Genomic DNA, 27,571 nt, shown 5'->3' with positions numbered 1-27,571 from the left:
TCATTAAAACATTAGTCAAAACACGTGTCATCAAGTCGGCAGTTATAAATGTCACTATGTGATTACTGATAAGGGACAAAGGTTTCTCACTTTCTGATAGCCAGCAGTAAACATTAGGAAGTCACTAACAAAACTTAATAATAATGAGTTTTAATTGTCTGTTTTTATTTTTAATATGTGCATACCCAAGATTCCATGGAAAGCTGTATTGATACTGAGTGGATGAACCTGGTGAAATTAAGTACATTTTGTGGAATCACTCTGTAAACAAACACAACCTGGCAACCCAAAATGTGTTCATGTTGTTTTTTGCCCTATAAAACATTAATAGTTATTATTAAAGCCATTAATTACAATTATGAACCCGTTACAAATAGTGCTTTATTAAAAAGTGGCACTGTTATAGCTAGCACTTTCAACTAAACCTTAATTAAAGGCAAACAGCTGTAGTTTAGCCAGTGTGGGCAAAGATTTCTTTGTTGTCATATGGGGAGTTTGGGGGGAGAAAATAAAACACAAGGTTAACAGTTTGGTGTAGATGTACTTCTGTGACTCCTATCAGTTCTTTATTATTTATTCTGTTAAAACTGAGCGCAGAAACTCAAAGTAACTCCCGTTAATTGAGTGAGTTGATCAAAGGAGCTCAGGTAAAGCTGACTCATTAAAGCTCGGCCCTCGTCTGTGGCCCCCCCTCAGCCGTCACCCGCCACCCCTCCCCGCCCCCCGGGCTCTTCCAACGGCCCAACTGACGACGCTGGATGGAGATAGAAAGGGGGATTGCCTTGGAGCGAACCACTTTTTCTCCTTTTGTTTTTTTTTTTAAGTGCCGTTTAGTTCAGCGGAGAGAAGCGGGGAGAGGGGAGGTGTGTGAGGGAGGATCGGTAAGATTTTCCAGAGAAGAAGGGTCGGGCTTGTAGTAGTTCGGTTGTGGAGTCACAGACGGGAACTCCAACGGTTAATTTGGACACAAAGTTGTGTGACTGACTGAGGCACCGCGGAGAATGTAAACTAACCAACCGTCCTCAGATCAGCTCTACTGCGGTCACAGCTAGGTTGTCGTTTTTTGAAACATTTCCATGAGGCAGGGATAGGAACAAAAAAAAAAAAAACGATGCCGTTGTTCTCGGTTTAGTGCAGCCCGTGAGTTTAAAAAGAGCCTGCGGAGAAGTTGAGAGAAAACCGGTTTTCCCTGGTACCCTGCCGCCGCTTTTGTGTTCGTGAATGGTGGGGTGTTTTTCCTGTTTGACAGGGCCAACTGTGGAACACACAAGACTCATCGGTAAGTTTTTAAAATCACTTTCATTAGAAAATATGAATATTTTGTGTTGCAGATGTCTAATGACTCAATTAGACGACTCTTCGTTTTTAAATCCCGGTGATTGGCTCTCTGTTTCTTTAGCTCTCTGCTAGTGGAACGTTTGAATTCAGTTAACTCCGGTGTAATCCTGGAAACAATAGCCGCTCACTGTACTTCATTACCGAGGATGAATGATAATAGCTGAGTGATGGCCCTCGAGATCCTGACTGATCAGCTGATAATGTTTGTAATAACATGTAGCAAAGCTGTCTGCTCCCCCTTTTATAACATTTCTACACTTGAGGCTCATAATGCTATTTATCCTTCATCCAGACATAATGATCCAGCATAATAAAGGCTTTATCGGTGTGCACTAGACCTTACATTTCGACCAAAATCCTCCAGTACTGTGCTTTTTAATTACTGACTGACAACTCTGGGTTTTAACTTAGTTCTGTGGTAGTTGTGCTGGTGGAAGATGGTAAGTGGCTTGCAGCTCTAAACAAAAATGAATAATCAATACATCATTTATTTACATCTAGTTATACGTTATGTATAACAACGGATTGTTTGACAAGTGTGAACACTTGGAGGAATATAACTTGTATTTCTTTATAACTCCCATAGTGCCTATATGCATATGTATGTATATAACTATACAGGGACATCCTTCCTGTTGGGAGGCGAACATGTCATGTGCCTTCTGGCCCACGTAGCGTGCAAGAAGCCCTGTGGTTCTGCTGTGTGTTCCAGGGTGGGAGTGCCCTTGGGTTTTTGGGCTGTGTGATGATAGCCTACAGGTCCTGTCTTTACTGGGGAGTGCAGTCTGTAGTTACACCCCCCTCAGTGCACCCCCCCCCCCCCCCCCCCCCCCATCTACTCGACCTACTCTGTCAGCTTGCACCAGATGGTTTTGTCCCTTTGAAAAAAAGGCAGAGAGGAAACCCTTCCCTGCGTTGAGGAAAGAGAGAAGGCAGGAAAGGAGGCATGAAGAGCAGGGTTAGACTGCACATGTTGTTTTGCATGGTGCCTTTTAATTAGCGCGGACACAATGGTGTCATGTTTTGTCTTGTATTTGGTATCAAAATGTGTTAAAAGCATGCTCGTGTCTCTTATCTTCAGCGATTAAAAACACATAAAACGTGATTGAAACGTTGCTTTTCAGGAGAGCGTTGTTGGGGAGAGAGTGTGCACAGTGAGAACAGCTGACACGCACAGCAAAGCAGGAATTCCCTTTTTATGAGAACAAACTTTAATTTGAAGTTCGGGTAATGTGTTTGGATATGCTTTCTTCTTTAAACACAAACAGTCTCTCTCCCCCCCCCCCCCCTTAAGATAACAGGGCCATAGGAGAAGGCTTATTCTTCTTATTAAGGTATTGGCTTGCTGGCTCTCGCTGTATCTTCCAAACTGTAGATGGCTGCATTGGTAAACTCTATGTTTTGTATTATAAAGTACAAATAAAGTAAACAATTCATACTTTTTAGTGTACATTATGAAATAAATGTCTTTGGCTAAAGCTGTCTGAGAGCCCATATTACAAATTACTTTCAGCTGTTGAAATAGATGAACTTTTTCTGGTCTATGTTTCCCAGTACTTTAAAACACAAGTATTACTCAACAACAGGTCAATAATAATTATTTAGGTGAGTCTACCTCACAGGTCTTCAGAATTGTTGGGTTAGCTCTCCAGCTCTGTCAGGCCACATGTTCAAGCCCCCTGCAGCCATCTTTATGCTGCACATGGGCATATATATGAGGAATGACTCCAAGCTTGTCTTGGTAAATAAGAGCTCATTAAGGAAGAGCTGTGCTGTATAATACAAAGACTCATTGCTGTGGTTAATCCTATATGGAGACTGCTGTGCTTTCTCTTCTTGGAAAGTGCATCAATTATTTTTTAATGTCCTTGTTGTTTTTAACGTGGTTAAAGGTAGCTAATTCAATATATTTTTAAATTACCCAACCAAAGGTGTAATTGCTATTATCAGCAAATGCAATCAATGCTGTCTTTCTGTGTTAATAAACTAAAGAGGCCTAACTGAACATGGCTGAGCAGCAGTTTGTTGTTAGACTTAGAGACGTGGGATTCCTGGGTGCAAGAAAAGACCCATTGTCACATGGAAACCACATACAAACTGATACCAGTTATTTTGAAACATCCACCCATGTGCTACTTATAGCACTTAAACATTGGTTATGGTTAAGACATGAGAGGGGCATTGAATTGGCTTGGAAAATGAAGGACGCACATGATATTTTAGGCTCGTGAGATCGCTGTAGGAGGTACAATTATTGTCGAGTGGAATTTGACAAAGAGGGTTAAATGGCTGCTCTAAATGATAGAGCTGCAGACATATATAGGCACTGCATGGAGGTCTGGACCGCTACTGTGTTCTGACTCCCCTTTCTGCCCCTACAGCAAACCTATCTACACAGTGTCATAACTCAATAAGTGGCCTATTTGATTTACTTTGGCAGTCTGCTTCAGCAGATATGTTTCTTGCAAAAGAAATAAAAACACATGTTTGATAAGAGCTAAACAAAGTTCCAATAAACGGCATAAAAATATAATTATTCCCCAGCTCGACTTCATACAGAACACAACTTGAACTGGTAAAGCGTTGGTGTCTTGCTCAGGGACACTGGCGCTCTACACTAACCTAGTGTTCATCAGAAGCATATATTATCTCATACACAGTGCCACACTGTCATGCTTTCACTAACATATGGACATCAGACTCCGCCGCACCGCCTACTAAATGCTGCTCTCTAACACAAACCCTAATAGAGTGTTGTGGAACTGCCCCTCCTTGCTGCACACACTGTGCGCTCCTTCCTCTGCTGCTGGATCACAACTTACTGAGTGTTTACTTGGTGTATGGATATTAGTCCTAGCTATGTTAATGACCATGTGCATTTCTGATGTACAGTATACATTCATGCAACCATCGACACGTGACTCTTCAAAGGGCTACTTATTGTGTTTCTGATCTCTATAAGTAGCTCTCTGCATTTTTGTGTTGAAAGGCCTCTATTGTTTAGACTAAAGTCAGGCATGAGGCTGAGAGATTATGAGGGAAAAATAAGTTAGATACTAATGAAATACTGCCACAAGTGACCGTTATTGTGGTCCATTGCCAGAAGCCAAACTATTTGGCAGTGAGAATTATGAACATGATCTTTATTTGGAAATAGGAGACTTCAGTTAAAGTCGTACAACTGCCAGTGGGATTGTAACTGACATGTTGTCACTTGGGCTGCTTCCAACTGTGTCTCTATGAAGCTATTAAGTGCAATCAAATATTGCAAAATGGTGTGAATTTTCAAAGCTCTGGGCGGTGATCAAGATGTTAGAGTTGAATAGAGTTGGTTGGTTGAACTGAGTCAGCTTTGGGAGGCAAGTCATTTTGCATCAAATTCACAATTTTGGAAACTCAAATTGAGTTATGAAGTGTATAGCTGTAATGAAGTGTGAGCGGGGAAGGATAAATCTGAACAGGAATGTGACAGTAGAGGCTTGTGGCACTGGCAGGTATTGATATGTCGATATAAAGTCTGCATGGATGTCTTCATTTTTGCACATTCGTGATCAGTGCATCATTTTGGTTTGATGCACTGAGCATGGAGCTCAGTGCATCACTGAGCGTATGATGCACTACGCATGGAGCTCAGACAGAGAGTATATCAACATGAAATTACAAAACCTCTGAGCATGAGACGTCTGGAAAAAAGTGAAACTATGTGGTGCTTTGTTCATTATACCAGTCATTACAGCACACCAAGCACAAACTCTGTGCTGAAATAATTTCAATCACGTAAGCAGAGATACAATGGCAAGTGTTATGTGTAGATTAGCTTGCGAGCCAGACAGATTACACGATTGTTTTCATCATATTGCAATGTTGCTGTTTCCTAAGACGACCAAATTGCTCAGGTCCAGCAGTGCAGATCCCTAGGTAGCTGCGTTGTTTCTCATTTGAAATCAGGCAGTGTTGTTGTTGAGGTGAAGTGATGTTTCAGTGTTGGTGATCCAACTTCTTGTTCCTATCTGCACTGTGTCACAGACACAAGGGCCAGTTCCTGCTGAAAGCTGATGTTCCACTTCCTCATCTGGTCCTGAGCTTCCTGCTGTGGAGAGACAGGAAGCTCAATAGCGGCCGACACGATGTCTTGCTCAATATGACTCTGAGTGAAAGCAGATGTTATTGGGATGACGAGCATACATTTATCCACGTTATCCAGTTTTATGCTTAGCACAATATGGCATGAGCCCCACCGTGACAGTTAGCTTTATTCCCATGGTTCCTGTTGTCTAGACCCGATTAGTCTTTCAGCTGGTTGGGGTGTTTCGGCTGAAGGTGCCATAATTTATGGCTGAAACTGCAGAGCGCAGACAAGGGTGCATCTCACACCCTTGGTGGAGTCTTCCAAGTGAAGTTGTCAGACAGCCAGGTCATAAAACTACATGTTTTTTAGCTTCTCAGCTGTGGTCGTCAAATTGGAGGAGCACTTGGAGAATCCTAGGGTGTGATCACACACACACACCCCTTGATTAAACACACCCAAATTAGCTATGTGGGGAACTTGTAGTCGGTCCTGCCTGTTCCTCAGCAGCTGAGCACTCAAATCTGTGCTGCTCAGCCCCCTGCAGTGTTTGTTCAGGGGGTGTATACTCTTAGGAAGATTATTTCCAAGAGCAACATAATATTCCAATAGCTCATCTGAAGCTGATGCTTACTGTGTGTCCATGCACTGTTCCCACTGCTATAATGTAAGTGATACTTCTGGAGGTCATTATTTGTGCTTTTGTTCTTGTGTTGCCATTGGAGTCCAAGTAAATGCAGAGTTGACACTTTTCAAACCTCTACTGGTCAAGCTAATCCATGCTGGAAATCAAATACTCGCCAAACTTTTTAGCCCCGATCGACCGGTTGGCCGATCCATCACCTATTCAATTAATTTCCATATTTGTTTTGTACTGGCATTTATGGTCCCAAGAGGATAAATCCGTCTGACTTTGGTAATTCTTTGACCTTTAGCGCCATCATGAAGTTTTTATGGATTGTCATGAAATTTACTACTGGTATTTAAGGTCCCTCAAGGATACATTTTAAATAACTTTGTTGATCCTCTAACTTTTCATCTAACACTATCACTTGATCTAAATTTGAATATTGTCCAATCCTTTGCTTTATAACCAAAAACCTTAAAACACAAATGATATTCCCACCTGCCTGAGCTGTACTTTGTGTTTAGCTCTAACTAGGAAATTTCCGCATTCCAAGAGGTGAATATTGCTTGTAAAACATTCGCATGTTAGCATTATCCCTGTGAGCATGTTAGCATGCTGATGCTAGCATCTAGCGACAGCTAAGTTAGTAGTAGCCTCACAGAGCTGCTAGCATGGCTGTGGACTCTTAGTCTTGTTGACTTGTATTGTATTTGTTGCCAGGCAACTTTAGCTTGTAGAAAATTCAGCTATGAGGAATCATTGGGAGGTTTAGGGGGCTCCAGTGAGATCAGTCATTAAGACAGATAGCTCTGTTCTAGTTAGGTACCCCTCCCTTCATCACTCACCAGCCCTCTGAAGGCAAATACTTGGCACCCATCTTACAGCAAACACACAGGATCTACCAGTCTCCTTGGTGCTCTCAACCATCTTTATGCCGTCTGCATGGTTTCCTCTGAGTGCCACTAGAGGTCACAGCATGGGCCTCAGAGTCTTTGTTTTGCCCCATAATGGCTCTATTCTCCCACAGCAGCGAGAACTTCCAAGCCTGCTAGACATAGGACACCATTGTGCATCATGGAGGGGTGACATGAGCAAAGACGTGCAGAGACATGGATGTGCTTGTTAAGTTAATTATTGTTAAAATGGTGTTGAAATATTAAATAGTTCACACATAGTGCACCCATTACTGGTAAACCCCCACAAAAAAAGGGTTTTACCATTTTCAATATATTTAACAATAACCAAATATGATATGTGGTAAAGGGGAAGAGACTGGACTAGTATTTTCTAATAGCGCTGATGACTTATTATCATGATTTAACTCAATTTAATAAGCCGACCACCAAAATTTAATTCAGAGGAAGTTGTGAGTGTCCACTTACACCCTGATGAAGGCCACAAGCCAAAACACGTTGGTCTTACAATAAAGTTGTTTTATATAAACTACAATAGTTGCTGCAGTTTTGACCTCTTCAAACTTTGACTTCAGACTGTGCTATAACTGCTCTGCTTAGTGTTCCATTACAGCAATTACTGTAAAAGAAGGAAACTACTGTCTAATGTGATGTGTTACTATTTTATCCACCTCAGAAATGTTGGTACAAAGCTGTATTAAAATTTGACATGCTGCATGTTGATTACAAGAGACATTAAATTACTCTTTTTGTGATAAATAATCATTCTTGAAGATAAAACTACGGAAGAATTATATTAGCTTCACATTTATTTCACTTAAGTGGTGTAGATTAAGTTACTTAGCCAATCTATCACAAAACATACACTACACATTTGGATTTCTTCCTTCAGTGCTGCCCAGACCTCTGTGTGTAGTTTTATATGATCCTACAAAAGAGTTTCTTTCTTTCTTTTAATTTGGCTTAGGTTGATGTGAAGATTATAGTCTTTATGGTATACAGAGATCTTTCCAGCAGTGCTTGTTTTGTTTTGAAAAGTTAGAGAAGAGGATAGTTACCGAAAAGATTAGAGTGACTAAAGAAGAAAAGACTACGTAAAGTAATTCATAGGCAGGACATACAAATTACCCTGTGTCTGAGAAAAAAGGCAAAACAAATTAGGCATATTTCAGTGTAAAAGATGAATTAGATTTAAGATCGGGGAAGTTCCAGCTAAAGCAGCGGAAGTGGATAGACAGGGCTGAAAGCGAAAGATCTGGCAAATAGTAAGGAATAAAGGCAGGAGTCCAGTTCCTGACTGTTTGTCTCAAGTAGAAAACGTGAGTGAGCTGTAATCGGATCTCAGCTGTGGTGAGATCATACAGGAGGCCTGCCAGCAGCCTCAGAATGAGCAGTCCACCCATAAGCCTTTAGCCCCACTGCAGCCCTCTGTGGCTCTCTACAGGCCTGCCAGCTTAAATATCATATATCAATTTTCACTAGTACTAGTTTGTTGCTTGAAATTGCAGAGGTGAAATGAGAAAGAACTACTAAAACATGTTTTAAAGCACTGTTCTGCACACATTGTGATAGGAAAAGGTGGGCTTCATGCCATTAATGTATATGCTTGTAGCTGTCAAGTGAAAACCCCGTATCACCAAATCTGATGATGTTTCGTGAATCTTTTGGAACCGAAAGATTACGTTTTTCATTATGAATTGAGAAAATGTTCCTACTTCTTATACTAAATAAACCGTTTCACAGACCTGAAGACACAGTGGAACACAAATGAAAAGTCAACATTTTGGAAATACATGATTTTCACAGGAGGGTAACATCTTCTGCTCTGCAGTAATTTTTGATACTGTGTCCACTAGTTGTTATCATAATAAATGTATCAAATAACTGTATGTGTGTCTATGTTTCATAAGCAAGGGTGCCACGAAGGACAAAATCATAAAAAAGCTAATTCAGCATGAAACCAAAGTTACCAAATTCCTTACAAAACACATTGCTCGATGGCTCTTTCAGTTTACTTCTAAAAAGAACAGTTAAAGTTAGATTTTTTGAAATTGTGTTAGAATCTGATAAAGTAAATCAAATTACTCTTCTCGGCTGACCCACCACTACAAACTGTCAGAGTTCATGACCCTAATGCTTGAGGGGGAACTGAGATAAGGACCGGGGGTCCTGGCGCATGGATTATAGTCAGTGAATGAGTTGCTTGTGTGATTGCTCGTACAGGATTGTAGAGTTGCATAGCTTTGTGTGTTGAGTCTATGACAGCTGCACATACAGCGAAGCTACGAAGAAGTCACAGTTGACCTGAAGATTTCACACTTCACATTTACGCCTGGAGTACTTTAGTTTTTCTGTGTTGTTCACACACTCTCTTTATTCTGTCGTAATCCATCAACTTTTGCTCTCCTCTTACAGTCACCAGACCTGCTCAGATGGGGTTGAGATAACGCCACCAGAAGTTCCACCCTTGTGCCGAACTCGAGCCTCCCGCATTCACCCAGAATGGCAGATCCCACCGGACTGAGCTCTGAAGGGGCCGGGTCAGGCACGGCCGAGGTCGACGCCTGTAGTTTGGAGATAGAGAGGAAGTATGATGTCATCCCCGCTGTCATCTGCTCCATGTGTTGCCTGTTTGGCATCATCTACTGCTTCTTTGGTGAGGATCCCTGCCGGCTCACAGACCTTGAAATCGATGACAGCTAAAACTAAATGTTTTTTGAATTACTCAACGAGAGTTGCTCAGATATTGATAGCAGTATTGGAAATGCCTAAAATACTGGATTGGGTATTGGCGAGTATGCGATATTGGGTCGTTATATCACTTGCATGTTGCGCATGTGCAACTCTCAACAATCATTGTAATCACTTGTAATTTGCTCCATAGTGCAGCCTTTAGATCAGGGGTCCCCAAACTTCTTCCTGCGAGGGCCACATCACTGAACATATCGTTTGACCTAGGGCCGCACGATTATGGGGGGGGGGCTACTCGCAGGTGAGCGACTGTTGCATCGTGCGCGCGGATCGGGGCGGAACACCGCCGTGCGCGATACAGAGAGCAGGGGAATTGAAAACGCGCGACCATGTAGTGACAGACATGACATGCCGGCGTGTAAATAAATTAAGCACAAGTACTCGTCCTTCAAGCTCCCGTCTCTCTGCTTCTTCTTCTTCTTCTACTCTTCTACTTCTACAGGGTGCGCGCATGACAGCTCTCATCTCGTTCGCCCCCTGGTGGTTGGCCGATTCAGGAAGCGTTTGATTTGATATGTAGCAGAGCACGTATTTTAAACGTCAATATCGCAGACGATCATGCTCATTTAATCGTGGCAGCCAAAATCGTGATCGCAATTAAAATTCGATTAATTGTGCAGACTGAAAAAAAAATCATAATGCGTCTCTGGTATTGTTCAGGGGGCCGGACCAAATGTGGAGGCGGGCCGCATCCGGCCCGCGGGCCGTAGTTTGGGGACCACTGCTTTAGATATATCAAATCAAGTTGGCTAAACCTGCACTTTTACTTACTTTGACACAAAAACACTCTGGTTGCTTTGTGGAGCTTATACCTTGTGTGCATTATATTCATATAAAAAGGGATAACTGTGTTCCTCATTGTAGATCTCTCCTGTCTCTCCTCTTCTAGGTTACCGCTGTTTCAAGGCTGTCATGTTCCTGTCCGGTCTGATGTTTGGCTCCGTCATCATTTTCTTGCTGTGTCACAAGGAGCATGTGCTGGACACCCAGCTGAGCGTGGAGGCCAGTGCGGGTATCGGCCTCGGTATCGGCCTGCTGTGCGGTCTGGTCACTATGCTGGTGCGAAGCGTCGGCCTCTTCATGACCGGCCTGCTGCTGGGCCTCCTCCTGGCTCTTGCCGCCCTACTGGTCACTCAGCAGTTCTACACTCCAACCACAGTCTGGGTCCCACTGGGTTCACTATTGGGAGCGGGCATGCTGTTTGCTGTGCTGACACTGCAGTGGCAGAAGGTCTTCACCATGCTCTCCACGGCTGTGTTCGGGGCAGCTATCATGACAGTGTGTGCTGATTACTTTGTGGAGATGCTGGTTTTGGCCACGCATGTGTATGAATGCTTGCGCCTCACACCCGGGCCACCTCTCTGCTGGTACAGCTGGGTCATTCTGGGCATCTGGCCTGCTCTCAGCCTCATAGGAGTACTGGTCCAGTGGAAACTGACGGATGACAGCTTCTCACACACTGAGGGTAAGGAGTAAATATCATGACCCTTTGAGTTTAGGGACCATATTCATCCAACTTCTAAGAATTCAGGCGTTGCGGCGATTAGCACCCGGGTTGTACAGCGGTGTGGGAGTGTCACTTAAATGGCCAGTTTGTGACATCAATTGTTTTCAAGCCTGATAAATGCAAAAAATATATTGAGTTAAATAAAATGAGGTGTAACATCCGATGTCCTAATCAAATAATAATAATCTAACTATAAAGCAAGATATCTCCGCGTGTGGTGTTCACACAGACAGCGTTGCTTCTGCTGCTTTGTTGCTGCCAGCCATTCAAAATGGCCAGTATGTTTAATTTCATTATAAATGTAATTTATAGACGGGTCGGGTTGGTTGCCGACATTGCTAGAGACCGCACACTGAGGAGAGTCCGCCCTGATTAACAGTTGCAGGGGGCTCCGTCACTCCCCACAGAGAGAGAGAGCGCAGCAAGTACTAAGTTCACAGCTTTGGGAAGCGAAGTCTGGGTTAGGGGTGATTTAAAGCTGACACAGCCTGAACCGCGAGCCACATGATTTTTTATGGCATGCTATACTATGCCTTTTTTTTAGTATACCATACTCTGGCTTTTTTTTGACATTTTTATGATATATATATGATCTATTCTATTCTATACTTTTTTTTTACTCTTTTACGACATACTATGCAATGTCTTTTTTGTTGACATTTTAAAGACATATAATAATATGACTTTTACATCTTTAATGACCTTCTATACAATTACTTTTTGATCCCTTTTTAAGAAATGTAATGTTTTTTTAATGGCATTTTTATGATATAGTGTACTATGACTTTTTTATGGCATTCTATTCTATAACTTTTTTTACATACTGTACCATGACTTTTTATGTCTTCGCGCCATCGAAAGCAGTGGCATTTAGTTTGCAAGTTGTTCCTCTATCTTACCTTGATTGAATCTTTTGGACTGAAGGATGAACCGATTAGATTTTAGGTTGTCAAAGGTCAAGGTAGCTGTGACCACACAGCCGTTCCATTTAATTTCATCTGGCACAGAAATCCACTTTGACTCAAGGATGAACTGATAAGTAATGGTGGTAACAGGTTATGGTCAATGTAACCTCAAAACACCGTTTTTAGGCCATAACTCGCTGAGTATGACAATTTCATTAAAATATCTTATTTCTAATTCTAGCTTAATGAAGCTGCCTTTGAATTTTCTCTTCTCCTTGTAGTCGTGATCAGTCGGAGACAGAAGAGAGTCCAGCTGATGCGAATTCGAGAGAAGGACGCCAAGAAGCGACAGCAGGCAGGTGGGCAGGAAGGCACGTACCGCCGTAAACCCACCCCAGTGAAACGTTACGCTGGGGATCTACTGGCGCCGGTCAGTGTCACCCAACATGGCGTGTGCTGTAGATGCTGATTATTGTGTTTTTATGGCATCAGTTATACCAGTGAGCCTAACAAATCCTTGTCAAGTTGACGTTACCTGACTCATCTCTCCATGTGTTGTTCTTCTTAGAGCTACCTGCAAAGTCTGCGGGACAGACAGATGGGCACAGGCACTTCCCTTAGCAGCCTGGGCACTGCCAACCACACCATGATCGACTTGGACTATGACACCGGGTCCACCGCGCCCCTCACAGCTACAACCCCAGTCGTCAGGGTCTGAGCAAAAGGGACTACCTAGAGCTCTCTGGTTCTCCAACTTTGTCTTCCTAACATAGAGTAGAAGCAACAAACTGATACCCTCAGCTAAAGGTTTATTGTGCCCTTTAATTAGTTTGGAGAAAGAGGATTGTTTGGTAAAAGACAATGCTGCTTTTTGGGGAGAAGTGAGAGGTGTCACCTGTTTGGTGAAAGCTATAATATAACCACTACAACTACTGTGTTTCTCAGAGAAACACTTAAAAACAGATACTAACAAAGTAAGGTCCTCCATTTTTTTCATGATGTATTAAATACATAAATAGCAAGTACGAGCCTCAAAAACGGTTGTATATCTGTTATGGTAGTGAAGTGACGAAGCAATTTGTTTTACATTACATGTACTGTACTTAAAAAGTTAGTCATTGCCATGAAGTGTTGTTATTACCTGTCGTACCTGTTTAACTGTGTGCTGAAAGGTTTTCATTAAAATGACTGTGTATTTGTTTAAATGGAGTTTGGTTTGGTGAGAGAGTAAAATATGACGGGTGGATACAAGTATGACAAAGTGAAGCAAAAAATAAACGGTGCAAAAGAAATACTTTGTATATCCCGTCAGAATAGAGTAGGTGAAGAATTTAGACTGTTGTGTATGCTTGTGGAGTGAACTTTTTATGAGTTAATTTATATATTGACCAAGTACATGATAGGGTTAAAAAAGGACAAAAAAACAAAGCATGTTTGTTGTTAATTTGTAGATTTTTAAAGAATTATCCATTGTGATGTTTGAATTTTGCAGGGACAATGCACTTGTTTCCTGAATCTGTACATACCTGTTGATAGAAATTGCAAAGATAAATAAATGTGTTTCATACAAAAGCAGTTTTCACTCATTGATTGAGTCAGATTGATTGCACTGCTGGTCTCTTGTGGCGCTTAGCAACACTGGTAGGAATCCTCACCAGGCTTTTCATGGGCAATAAATAGGTCATGGGGAGGATTTCCTACTCTGTAACTGGTTGGGGTTGTCATGGCGCCTCCAACGTTTGTTTTTTTTTGCAGACAACACAATGCAAGACAGACTGGCATTTCATTATAATGAACGTTACATTTAATTGTTTCATTATAGAAAATCTTACATTTTAACTTGAAAACTGTAAAAGAAATCTGAACACATATCTATGACACATGATTTGTCACAGACCAGCGTGAGTCATAAGATAATGGAAGTGTTTAGTAACATTTTATTTAATTAAGAACAATGAACAAACTTTTAAAAGAGTTGCATGATTGGTTAAAAACAGAATGTCTGAAGAGGAAGTGCACACTCCCATCATATTACATCTTACTGAAAGTATTAACACACATAATCCAACACATATGTTTGAGAGAAAAACAGAAGGCCTCCCTTGATTTCTCCCTGAGATCATACAAAAGCTTACATAATTCTCAAAGTCACAAAAACACACATATGTGCTCAAAGAGCAAGCTTTACAAAAACCTGCCTGCCACAGAGGGAAGGAGTAGTTTAGTTAAAATCAGATCCAGTGAAATAAAATCAATTCCCACACTATTTCTGTTCTTTTTTCTTTTTCATGGTCGATACAATTTACAATCACTGCTGTTGAGGTTGCCCGGTTGTCAATGCCTCTGGAGTGGAACCGGCACCCCTGCCGTGGACCTCTTGATCCATGCTGCCCCCTGATGGTTGGCCCCTAGCATCGCATCCAGCGCTCCCTCTTGCTCAGTGGGTATCCTCTGTCAACCCTCAGCAGCTTATTCACACGCCAGTACTCATCTCCCTTAAAGAAGAAGATGTTGCCGTTGGTCCAGGTGAAGGCTGCATCCGGACTGGACGGCACTCCAGTGAAGAGCATAGAGAGCGGTTTGGGGTAGAGACTTAAGTCCGTGTACTTCAACTCATCCCACTGCCAGTGCTCTGAACCCTACACAGGCAGACAGCAAAAAGATAACAACTAAATATTTCTGCAAGAAGAATATCTGAGGACGCACTGACACGTTTAAATGCCACCACATGTTTTGATACCTTGATAAAGACCAACTTCTTGTTCTTCTCCAGGTAAAGGGCTGCATCAATATTAGGAGGGATTCGTTTGACCTCTTTGGGGTAGCCGTAGTCCAGCACGAACATGGTATACCTCCACACTTTATTGTCTGGGACCAGAAACAGTATAAATACTCACACACTCACAGCTGGAGAACAGAAGAGCGCATGGCAGAAGTATTGGACAACTGTACCTTTAAAAAAGTATGTCTTGTTGGTTCTTTGAGAGTACACCACAGCATTCAGGTTTCCAGGGAGGGCCCTCCACAGCCTGTCAATCTTTATCGGGGTGTTGTGTCCCAGATCAGAGATCGTCCAGACGTAATCACCACTGAAAGCAAAGGTTTTCCTCCATGGACCTGATTAAATATACAGAGAGGTACTTTGTGACACATTTTGTGATTGGACTAAAAACGTGTTCATGTAAAGTCAGGCTACAATGCACACTGGTGGGGCTTCTACTGTAAATACTCTAGCAACAGCTAATCTGTAATTTACCTAACATGATGGCATCCAGTGTGGCAGTGCAGGGGTCAGGGAGGTTCTCAGTATTGTGGCTGCTTTCTGTGGGAAACAGACTGTCTGGAGGTGTCGGACTGACTAAAGTGCTGGAGATGCGTTTACCTATAAAACAAAGAAGGTTTTAGGATGTATGCTTTCCTTATTTTGACATAAAACACAATGATTCAAAGTCATGCAATCACATGAAGTGTCAGGTCAAATCATACTGATTTATGCAAATTCACAAATACTGATACAATACACTTGACACAAAATGGACAGCACTGATCTAGTCCAGCTGGCCTTCTTGATGCACTCACCATATAACATCTGGATGCCTCTGATATCATCTGTATGCAGCCTAAAATTGGCACGGTAACCAGCGTAGACTGGAGCCATCAGAGCGCTTCTGAACTGAGAGTGGCCCAGGCCGAGGGCGTGGCCAATTTCATGGGCAGCCACAATACGCAGATTAGTACCATAATATGCTCTCTCAGTCCAGAACTCATCCTCATCAAAATGGACAATACCAGATTCTGGTGACTCAGCGTGAGCGAGTACAAGACCTGCAGGTGGTACAAATAAACAATTTAGGTTTGTGTTCCAGGGGATAGTAGGCCCAATAGGAGCTATATATCTAAATGAAAAAACTGACCACGGCCATCAAATGGGGTGGCGCAGAAGCCGTCTTTCTTATGAAAGGCGATCCTGATGTCTGCTCTGCCATAGTCGACCTCTCTGAAGGTCAAAGCAGCCACATCACTCCAGTACTTGAAGGCAGCGTGGACGGCCATCTTCACCTCTACCTTCTTCATGTCAGGTGTGTAGTTGTAGATGCGGTAGGTCAGACTCCTCTTTCTCCAACGACCTGTAACAGAAGAATCTTTTTTTATGACATACTATACTATGACAAGTTTGACTTTTTATGACATATTGTACTATGACATTTTTTTATTCTAATGACATAATAAACCATGAATATTTATGACTTTTAAAATGTATACCTGTAATTTTTGTCAACATACTTTACAATACACTTTTCCTGACTTTGTATACTTTGACATTTTCTGACATTTTCTGTGTCAACTATAATATGACGTTTCAAAAAAAATACTATACTATTACGTTTTTTAATGTATTTTTTGACATGCCATGCTATGATTTTATCAACGTTTTAATGAGGTACTATGGTATGCTATATTATGACTTTTTACAATATATTAATATGACTTTTTTGGGACATAATATACTATGAATTTTAGACATTTTAATCACATACTGTAATATGACAATATATGACATATTATACTACATATAATAACACACTATACTCTGCCTTTAAATTACTTTTTTTAACTATAATGTTTTATGACATTTTTATGTCATACTAAACTATGACATTTTTAATGACATTTTAATCACACACTATATTATTAATTTTTATTATTTTTTTATGGCATAATATAATATAATTTTTAAATAATTTAATGACATACTGTACCATGAATATTTCATGACATAGTATGTATGAGTTTTTATGACATACTTTATCATTACTTTTTTATGACATTTTAATATACTGTACAATGACATTTTCATAGCATACCACGTTATGACATTTTATGCACAATGACCTGTTTATTACATTTGTATGACATTCTATACTATGATATTTTTTACATTGTATTGAGATACTATGCTTTTTTGAAATTTGAATATCATACTGATTTTTACATTTTGTATTCTAATGTCATTATATTGATCCATGACACTTTGTAACAACATGGCCCACAGATGTCAAAGTTAGAGCTACAAATATTTTTTACATTGTTTACACTGGTGCCCGTGGATTTTCTTGACTCACCCATCACTCTGTATTTGTGATGTTTCTTGTTGAAGGGGTCTTCCATGCCACATCGCGGCTGTCTCATCAGTTCCACAGTAGCTTCATCTAATTCTCCAGTAGGTGGCAGATCATTCACCCCCTGGAAAACCCTGGAGACAATAAGTAATCAAACATCTGCAAATTGAGGGCTGCTCGCATCCTTCTTCACTGTATCAGGGATATTAACTTATAGTAGCTATGCATGTTTCCCCTGAAACAGCATTAGTCTATTTTACCTGAGAGCTTCAATGACCTCTTCCAAGTAATGAGGGTCCTGTGGATCAGCAGGGTCATTCAGGTATCCAAACTGCCTCAAATAGGCCTGTGAAGTGGAGGCAGACAATAAGGATCACTGAAAGGAGTACTGTTAACGTATTAAACATGCATATATTGCTGTTGACATGAATACAATTGTGAATGTATGTTTTAAAATGTACAAAGCAACCTTTACCTTTGCTTCATCAAATTCTGTCCATTGCACCACTGCACAAATAGCTCCTCTGAGGTTGAGCAGCAGCAGCAGCAGCAGCCATGTGTAGTCCATATTCAAGTTCTCAATAATCCAGGGTTGATATTCAGAGCCTGAGAAGTGCACAGTCCCACAACAGACTGTTTGTTCTCAGAGTGCTCCAGCAGTTTTTAACTGAGCCCGGAGCATGAGTCAGCCCTGTGGCTGCGATGATCCATCCCTGAAGAATGAGGATTACAAGAGAAGCCAGATGATCTCCAGCCAACATGTCTGCTGTTGAATTGTGCAGCTGTTCAGAGAGGACGCAGAGCTGCAGCAGTGGTCTACACACTCGACCAGTTTAGAGGGTCAAAGTAGTGTTCAATCACCCTGAACAAAACTATCACTATAACATTCACATATTCTTCCCTCAGGGCCAATGCCCTCTTGTTGATTCCCTGTTGTTACAGCAGTGTCTGTCCTACAGGTATGTATTACGGTTTAATTATGGGCCTCCATTTCCACATTCCTGTTGTCCCCACACCTATCTGAAACATGTAAGTATACTACTAAAACACAATTTCACCATTGGACCCATCCATGCGGACATGTAACAAAGGATAGATCAGATATACCAAAGATCTGCTATGCTGTTCTTTTGTGTGAAACAAATGTGGTCTGAAATGTTTTACGGCAAGAGTCCAGGTTTCAAATGCAAATTGTCACCCCACCACCAAAATACAAAACACTGGTTTGTCATATCACTCCTAAATTGATTGATGAGTGTTTTAATAGACTAACACCCGACAGCAACTTCATCTAAGCTGTCAATCTTTCCTGACAGTTTTGTTCATCATCATCATCACTGCTGTGTATATAAACACATCAGCAATATTCGATCACTTTGAACATTGTTATTTAATTAACAAACAAATGCTTGCTTTTTTATTATTTAAACATGCCTCAATCAATATTTTATATATTAACAATTTCACACATCACTAAGTGGAATAATAATAATGTAGAGTTGCTCTAAGGGAACCACCAGAGAATGATGACCCAGTCCACATATGTACTGTATGGTTCAGTCTTTTTGCTCTTAACAAGCTAATAAAACTAATAAAAGCTAATGAAAGCTAGCTCCCAGATAATGCTGCAACACTAGCTCTCCCAGCTGCCCAGCCCCAAAGAAGCAACCAGCTGGCCAGAGTCTCGCATCTAGGGAGCAAAACACCCAGAAATCTGAGGAGTTGACAGAAGCGAGTGAAAATAGAACCTAAATTCCTCAGGTGGTCAGAAACACTAGTCCCAAGATAATCTTGCTCTGCCTGAACGACATTAGTGTTTGTCGACTTGTTGCTGTTATTCACCCCGAGTGGCCAAAATTTGACGAATAGCGCTTTAAGTGAAATTCTTAATAAAAAAAAGAATTAGAGATGCGTATTAGTCTTTATTCTGGCATGATCAGAAATATATATTATGCATTATATTGCATTACAGTCATTTAGCAGACGCTTTTATCCAAACAACTTACAATTCAGATTATATCACATTTCTACACCGTAGGCACAGCTACAGGAGCAATGTTTTGGGGTTAAGTGTCTTGCTCAAGGACACATCAACATGCGATTAGTGGAGCCAGAGCCGGGGATCGAACCACCGACCCTCTGATTGAAGGCTATCCACTTAGCCACAGTCGCCCCATTATAGAAAAGATAATCATGATAAACAATCATACTAGTGGGTCCATGCTTTATATTTGGGTGGTTGTGTGTTACATGACCTTTTGTTTTCAAATAATTAAGTCAAAGAGGAAAGAACTTACCAATTCCTGCTTGTTGTAGAGGCCTATTTTACATCAGTTTTCAGTTGTGTAGAATTGATAAAAACCTTGTTTTAAAGCCTAAGCAAGGAAAAAGAGTTTATAATGATCTGGTTGTGGATGACTGAAGGTCAATATTGTCCTGTGAAATTCTCACAATGCGAAGACTTAAAACTTTATTTGGACATTTGTACGGTAACTTTGCCTTTGGGAATAGGACGACAGCAGTGGAGTTGGTATAAATGTTACAGCAGCATGAGCCGACAAAGCAGCTGGTCTCAAGATGTGAGTGCATGGTTAATGATTGGCATCGTACACTCAGACTTAGACCTGAGGAAACATATTAACAATAAAGGTTTATCTTTGTATGCCAACAGCAGAATTTCTCTTTCAGATTTTCCAAGCTACTGCAGGTGCTGTTAGGCCCTTTGTTTTATTCGCATCAAACTAAGAATTATTCATACAGACAAATAGGTTTCACTTTTTCTTGTATATACCTTTGATGATTTTCCAGGTCTGCATGCTGCTCATTCCCCACCGTATCACAACTTATCACACAGAGGAATTAAACCAAAGCTTTAGTGCCCTGGTTTGCATTTACCACCAATGTGACACAAGTGTCTGTATTTGCTGACCTAAGGAGGAAGTCAGGAAGACAGCTCCATCTGTTTCCTATCTACTGTATTTGTCATTGTTGAGACAGAATCCTTATTACTGACAATGACAAGAAAGGAACAGAAAGAAGGAACAAGCAAGAAGTGGGAGTACAGTATAGGATTTATTTTTCTATTTCAGGTATCTGAAACATTACACAGCAGCATAATAGTGTTTGATGCACCAAGGGTAAACAGAGCATGTAGAACATTTTGTCCAAATCATCCAGCTTGACACCATATTAATGTCTCATCTGCTACTGACGGGAACGGATATTTGTCATTTCTTTTAAGTATTTGTGAGTAGTGCATGGTTTCACTCCCCTGCACACATACTCATAGCCGCGTCAGGAGTCTGAACCAAGAGGATACATAAAATCTCAGTCGGGGTCGACTGCAGAGCCATGTAGTATATTTCATGCTGCAGTGATGTTGAAGTGGTGATCGAAGGAAGCTCCGCGGACACTGTTCTTGATAGTATAATGAAGTTTATTACAGCAAGCAACACATGTCATACGGCCGGTTAACACGGCCGGAGAATCCTCAGTCAAATCAAAAAGGTCCTAAAGTGCGGAGAATCCTCAGTCTTCTTATATCCCGCTGATGCCCATCCCCAGAGGTTAGAGGAGATAACTCACAAGGAGCGTAGCATGTTGGCCGCTCTAGGACCCCCGATAAACATGTCTCGGCCATGGGCCCCTGGTCCGCCACGCACCCTGCTCCGATAATAAGGAACATCTGGACATGTCACCGGGCGCATAAATTGAGGACATGCCTCCTACACTCCCTATCTCTGCTCCATACAAAGGACATGAGTTCAAACACTTATGCTGTTTAATGTGTAGGCGGAAAATACACCACATAATCCCCCCTTCGAGACTTATACAAAGTCTCGAAAAAATCAAAGAAGAGAACATACAGGTGCATAATCATGACAAACAAACAACCCGTCATACAGCATATTTTTACATTAAAGCAACTGTAAGGAGTATAAAAGTGAGAGTGAAAAACCTGTCAGGCAGCTAATTTTTCTTGAACAATGTAGACAGGAAAATTCCCTCACGGTCCCTCTGCCAAGGCAACCATACATAGTACTCCATATCACTGAAATGACGAATTTAAACGAATTGTGTAAGGAAATGACTTAAACAAATACATATGGAACTCTCAGCAAATCAAAACAATGTCCAAAGTCAGGCTGGTCGACCCATCGCACCTTTCGATGGACCTTTTCCTGCCTATCCCCCTGTCCCTAAACATCGAAGAAAACAAAGAAAACATCCGAGGTCCCATTACATTTAGAAAAAAATCATTTCCCAAGTATTTAATACATAAAGAAGAAAATTCATTTTTTATTTGACTAATGTAACATATAAGATAAGACATAAGAAGGTATAACACTGCAGTTTCTCAGCAGCCTTGACTCTCAGTTGTAGTATCAATGACGCCTTGAATCTGGATGTTGTATCGCCAGTCCACGTTCAGAGTCCTTCAGACCATTCGTATGTTCATGTTTGAAGTGTCTGAATCCATTCAGCCCCTCGGAGTCCCTGACCATCCACCACCCTTACAGTGGTCTTCTCCCCTCATATGTACTAGAATGAAAGAAAAGAAAACCAGTATCCTTTGCATACAGAACAGATACAGATCAAAACATCACTACAGAATAAGAACACTTCTATAAGTAAAATGTGAAATTAAAATGTGAAATTATAAATCATATTGTCCCTTTATCATATTGTTCATTTGTTTCTATACCCCCCCCCCCCTTCGAGACTAAACAAAGTCTCGAAAGAGTAAGACAAAATCAACACTACAAACTACCCAAGCTATAACAGAGGTTAATAATAGGATTATAATAGTGTACGATTTTTCAGAACACCATTCATTCTTTCGCACATCCCTTGACTTTGCAGATGATAGACTGCACCAAGACGCTGTTTAACTCCTAATTTTTTCAAAATCAATTTCACCGTCTTATCCACTTAATTCCTAGTTTTTTTTCAAAATCAATTTCACCGTCTTATCCACAAACTCTTTTCTATTGTCTGAGGATATTTTATCTGGAAGTCCCCACCTGCTTGTGACATTTTTTGCATAAGAACTTGGCAACCGATTGAGCACCTTTTTCCTTCAATCGGTTTTATCATGTCAACATAGTCCACAACGAGTTCACGCATAGGACCCCTTGGAGTTGGGATGTAACCAGGAGGAACCTTCACTCCCCTCCGAACATTGTTTTTCAGACAGATTACCTGCCTATGACATAATCAATCTGTTCAAGCAAAGCTGGTGCCCAAAAACCATACTCCCTTGCAATCTTTCTCTTAACTTCCCCCCTGCAACGTGAGCTAACCCATGCGCCTCCAGAATCATCAGACCCAACAAGTCTGGAAATTTCCTCCTGACCTGTTGCACTCGCGGGCAAAATGGCCTAGTTGTCCACAAGTATAACATTCGTTTGATTGCTGTTGAAAGTTTGGATCAAACCTTCCTCCTCTTCTGAAGTTTCTTCGATCTCTTCCTCTCCAGGACTGCGCTTGATCAAAAGCTGGCGGTGCCTTCACTGGGTTCATATGTGAGAACACTGAATTGGTGTCTTTCATCAGTTTTTCTGTTAGTTTTGTATTTTGTTTTCTTTCTTCTGCATCTTTGTCCCTCTTATCGTTTGCAGCTTGGATCAGTTTCTGTCCCTCATTTTCAAACAACTGGAGAATGCCAAGCTCCACTTGCCTCTTCTCTTTGCGTTTACTCCCCTTTTTTCCCTTCTTTTGCTCTGCCTTGTATGTGGATACAAGTACCATCATTACTTTAATTACATCTGGGTTAAGCGTACCCTCCACTGGCCATGGTTGGTCAATTTCAGGCCAGCGTTTATGCCATTTTTCCGATATTTTTGCAATGTTTGCGATGCCTCTAATTAAAGGATTATTCTTCTGTACTACATCAACAGGAGTGATTACTTTTGGGTTTTTTGTGTCCTTTTTCCCCATTATAACGGCTTCCTTATGTTCCGTTATTGTACTTTAAGAAGTAATTGCTGAACTTCAAGCTACTCAAGGCTATTTAGATTACTTCCTCCCCCTTTTTTTTTTTTTTTTTTTTTTTTTTTTTTTTTTTTTTTTCCCCCCAAAAATCAATTAACCAATTAACAAAAAAATCAATTAAGCAATTAACCCCCAAAAAATCAATTAGCCCAAAAAAATCTATTAACCAATTAACCAATTAGACAATTAGACAATTAGACAATTTAAGCAATCAATCAATCAATCAACAATCACGAAATTTAAACAAATTAAGCACCCAAGCAATCAAGCAATTAACCAATTAACCAATCAGTAAACCAACAAATCAATCCATCAGTCAACAGCCACATCAAGACCCAATCAATCAACCAACTAACCAACAGTCAATTAACCTATTAACAAATCAACCAAACAACAAATTACCCCATCAATTAATTAACCAATATATCAGTTTGACAATGCCAAAGGAGCAAGAGCTCATTAATGCAACAGCACAACCCAAAGTCCACTTATAATGATTGAAAAAAAAGATCACGCGCTCCCACAAGTGACTGACTGTCACCAAATGTGGACTTGTCTCTGTAAGACAACCGTCTAATTATCACCCAATATTCAGCTCAAATCGTCAAACAGTCACAATACTGAATGTCCACTACAGCACAGATCAGAGCAAACCACGCACAAATAACAAATTGACATCTGCAATCGCCAGCAGAGTTTAGACTAAACAGTCATTCGCCATTAATTAATTAAATGCATTAGCTGGTCAGTCAGTTGCCAAGTTTTCCATTTATTTACTTATTTGTTTCTCCTAATTGTTTAGAGCATGTATTCTTTCATGTGTGTTTGAGCAGGTCAGTATCCTTTTAGGCTTATAAATGAAAGCAGGTTAAAAATGTGTACCATCCCTATTAATTACGACTGAGAACACATACACATATGGAAAATGCAGGTTTTGTTTTTGTCAAAGAGTTTGCGGATAAAGTTTTACCGGCCTTTTGTGGATTGAAACAGAAGTCTCCCAGTGGACGTCAGCAAGCGACACTCCGTGAGGCACCGGCCCTCTGTCTTGTCTTCAGTCTTAATTCTCATTCATCGTAAATGACATAAAGACAAGAAAACAGGCAATGATTTAGTCTCTTATGAACCCTTAGGTCCCTTAGGTACAGCATCATAAACTTTATTCCTAAATGAAACCCCTTCCCTATGAAACAAACAGTTCAAACAGCAAAGGAATTTTCTGTATTCTCCCAAGAAAGTTTTATTGTCACTTGAGCACATTCACACACACACCTTCCAACCTCTGTCTGGAGGGACTTTTTAGGCGTGTGAGGGGGGTTTGGTGGGCTACCCTTCTGAAACGAAGTTCATTGTGTACTCAATAACTCATTTGTTATATTACGTCCCTCTTAAGAAGAGCTCATGTTTTATTTATTAACTCATTTAATTCCTTACGTCTTCTCAAAGGAAGCTCATTTCATTTTATTAACTCACTTTATTCATTACGTCTTCTCAAAGGAAGCTCATTTCATTTTATTAACTCACTTTATTCATTACGTCTTCTCAAAGGAAGCTCATTTCATTTTATTTATTTATTTTTTTTTTTTTAACTTGCTTAATTCTATACATCGGGCAACATATCTGTCCTTACAAGTTATTAAATGTCCTGTTCTCAAATCACAACCGTTATATGATTATTCAATCATAATGTGTTTTTTCTTTTAACTTTAAACATGTCTTCTCCTCCTCTGTAGTTTTCATAGCACACAGCTGGAACACATTAGCAGCCAATTCTCACACACACACATTTCTCCCAGTCGCAAACGCACACACAATTTCACCTAGCTCTGCTCCAAAGTAAACACCCGATATTCAGAGCACACACACATTTCTCTATCCCAAGAAACACCACATTTGCACAACACAGACACCCAGCATGCTTTTTGCCGCTTTTTTCCTTTATTTTCTTATAAAATTTCTGCTACCTCTGAGATGTAAATATCCGATGAGAGGCTGCATCAGACACCATTCGTCAACCAATGCCAGAGTGGTAACAGTCAATCGAATTTTTATTCTACATTCTCCAGTTATCAAACTGACCATAAGGTGTTGTTCCAGGTTTTGTCGGCCCGTACTACAGCTCCTTCACCGAGGGCTTCTATCCTATCTGATTTGCGGCAATTCTATATGATCATTTCCTTTAAGCTTATCCCTCTCTCATTACTCTGTCTCTTATCCCTTTTTACATTTAGTTATTCAAATTACCTGGATCCAGGTTTCCCCAATTTGTCTTTCTAACTTAATTCCTGACTATGTCAAAGCCATCGTTACACAGTGGCTAATATGCGTCGTACCATTAAGACTGTGTGGGCCCACTCTCATTAATCTAGCACGATACTATTTAGCACCCTTATCGTTACAATGAAGCTATTCTAATTCATTCCTTGTATTTCTCATACTTCTTTTCTTCACTTCTTATCTTCTCTATATTCATTCCCCCCCTATTTGCGTATTTCCTTACGCAAATGAAATTAAATTTAGCACGGAGTTTCACTTCAAACATCAAATCAACAGCACATGTCCATAACGAGATTCTTATTTTACGGTATGACCAAGCAATCGACATATAACAGCCCCAAAGAATGACCAGCGTTCAATCGGGAGAGCTCACCGTATATGAAGATGCTGGAGGAATCGCAGGTCACATCCGAGCTGCTCGTGACGCCAAGTTTGTAGTATATTTCATGCTGCAGTGATGTTGAAGTGGTGATCGAAGGAAGCTCCGCGGACACTGTTCTTGATAGTATAATGAAGTTTATTACAGCAAGCAACACATGTCATACGGCCGGTTAACACGGCCGGAGAATCCTCAGTCAAATCAAAAAGGTCCTAAAGTGCGGAGAATCCTCAGTCTTCTTATATCCCGCTGATGCCCATCCCCAGAGGTTAGAGGAGATAACTCACAAGGAGCGTAGCATGTTGGCCGCTCTAGGACCCCCGATAAACATGTCTCGGCCATGGGCCCCTGGTCCGCCACGCACCCTGCTCCGATAATAAGGAACATCTGGACATGTCACCGGGCGCATAAATTGAGGACATGCCTCCTACACTCCCTATCTCTGCTCCATACAAAGGACATGAGTTCAAACACTTATGCTGTTTAATGTGTAGGCGGAAAATACACCACAGCCACATACATGTGTTTTCTTTATCTGTACAACAAATTTCTGCTTACCAAACTTTCAGTCATTTATGACTCAGAGACGGATCAGAATGACAAGTTTATAACAAACAACTTCCCCATGGGTCAATAGCCCCAAGATACAGATAAATAAAAGAGTCCCACGTCATTTATCATGTGCCTAAACCCCCGGAATGTATCTGGTTTCATTTGATAAAAGAAAACCTCTCTTACAGTCCAAGAAAAAATGTGCAGAACATCTTCAGCCATTTAATCCTATTCAGGATAAAAGGCCACCTGTGTTTGTGACAACATCATGATTCAGAGGACATTAAGAAATCACAAAAATGATTGATTGTGACTTAATAGTTTTGAGCAGTGCAGCTTTGAGCTACTCAAATTACTGTGAATTAGATTATTTATTATATAATTTGTTTCTATTGCATTCTTCTATACCTCCAATCTTATGTCCTGATCTTTCCTCATCGTTTACATGAACGTGTCCTCCCGTCCTCCCTCCTGTTCATCTTCCTGCCAGCTGCAGCATCTTTTTTTCAGAAGACTGTGTGAGTCACTTAGATCCGGTTTCTTCTGTTACCACATTTAATAAACATACTAAGAAAAAGAGGAAGTAGAAGATATTTAAAAAACGTCAGATATATTACAATCAAATTTAAGTTTAAAAAACAAAATCCCGGAGAGGATCAAAGATTTTTATGATTATTATAAATTGTTTAAGATTTTAGAATTGTTCTCAGCAAACAGCGGCCTCCTGACGTTGACAGCTACTGGATTTTAGCAGAGCTAACTTCAGCTTTCAAAACAACATAATATAATATATATATAATATATAATATATTCACCAACATGTGAAAGTGGTGTCATCTTTTAGTTTATCAAATTAAAACAGTAAGGTTTCGAATATTCTCCTTAAGTGACTCTTCCCAGAGTTTTCAGCGAGCAAACAGAGAACACCAGTAAACCAGTAAAGATGACAAATGATATAGAAGTCCTGAGCAGCTACAGCCGTTCTCTAGTTTATCAACAAAACTACAAGCAGAATTGAAATGTCAACCATACCATAGACATTCACACTGTAAATAATTATCGAGCTTGAAACTGTGGCTTAACAGTAAATGGTCCATACTGTGCTTTTACAGTATGGACAAAAGTTCTTAAAAGAATCTT

At 40.6% G+C, this 27,571-nt stretch overlaps 2 protein-coding genes across 3 annotated transcripts; one reads left to right on the top strand and one right to left on the bottom strand.

Annotated features, from left to right (window-relative positions):
• The first annotated feature begins 856 nt into the window (after nucleotides 1–856).
• LOC306714448 (transmembrane protein 198-like) lies at nucleotides 857–13,668 on the top strand. Of its 2 annotated transcripts, none has more exons than XM_079184482.1 (5): nucleotides 857–1,279; nucleotides 9,362–9,602; nucleotides 10,587–11,162; nucleotides 12,391–12,468; nucleotides 12,678–13,668. In XM_079184482.1, exons 2-5 carry the CDS (start codon nucleotides 9,449–9,451, stop codon nucleotides 12,728–12,730), a joined length of 861 nt encoding a protein of 286 aa, XP_079040608.1. In that variant the 5' UTR covers nucleotides 857–1,279; nucleotides 9,362–9,448; the 3' UTR covers nucleotides 12,731–13,668. The 2 variants fall into 2 exon arrangements, with proteins under 2 accessions (XP_079040608.1, XP_079040607.1); XM_079184481.1 differs by having other exon boundaries at nucleotides 12,391–12,539.
• A 237-nt stretch (nucleotides 13,669–13,905) lies between these two features.
• On the bottom strand, nucleotides 13,906–17,797 carry mmp19 (matrix metallopeptidase 19; the record flags this gene model as incomplete). The annotated part of the gene is made up of 9 exons (XM_079156860.1): nucleotides 13,906–14,748; nucleotides 14,850–14,977; nucleotides 15,062–15,226; nucleotides 15,366–15,491; nucleotides 15,689–15,934; nucleotides 16,024–16,236; nucleotides 17,233–17,363; nucleotides 17,490–17,575; nucleotides 17,705–17,797. The coding sequence occupies 9 exons, from the start codon at nucleotides 17,795–17,797 to the stop codon at nucleotides 14,518–14,520; spliced, it is 1,419 nt and encodes a 472-aa protein (XP_079012986.1). The 3' UTR covers nucleotides 13,906–14,517.
• Nucleotides 17,798–27,571: the final 9,774 nt, after the last annotated feature.

The sequence above is a fragment of the Pholis gunnellus genome (assembly GCF_910591455.1).
Source record: "Pholis gunnellus genome assembly, chromosome: 3".
NCBI lineage: Eukaryota > Metazoa > Chordata > Actinopteri > Perciformes > Pholidae > Pholis > Pholis gunnellus.
Note: the sequence above shows the minus strand (reverse complement) of the source record. Positions and strands in the feature narration are given on the sequence as shown.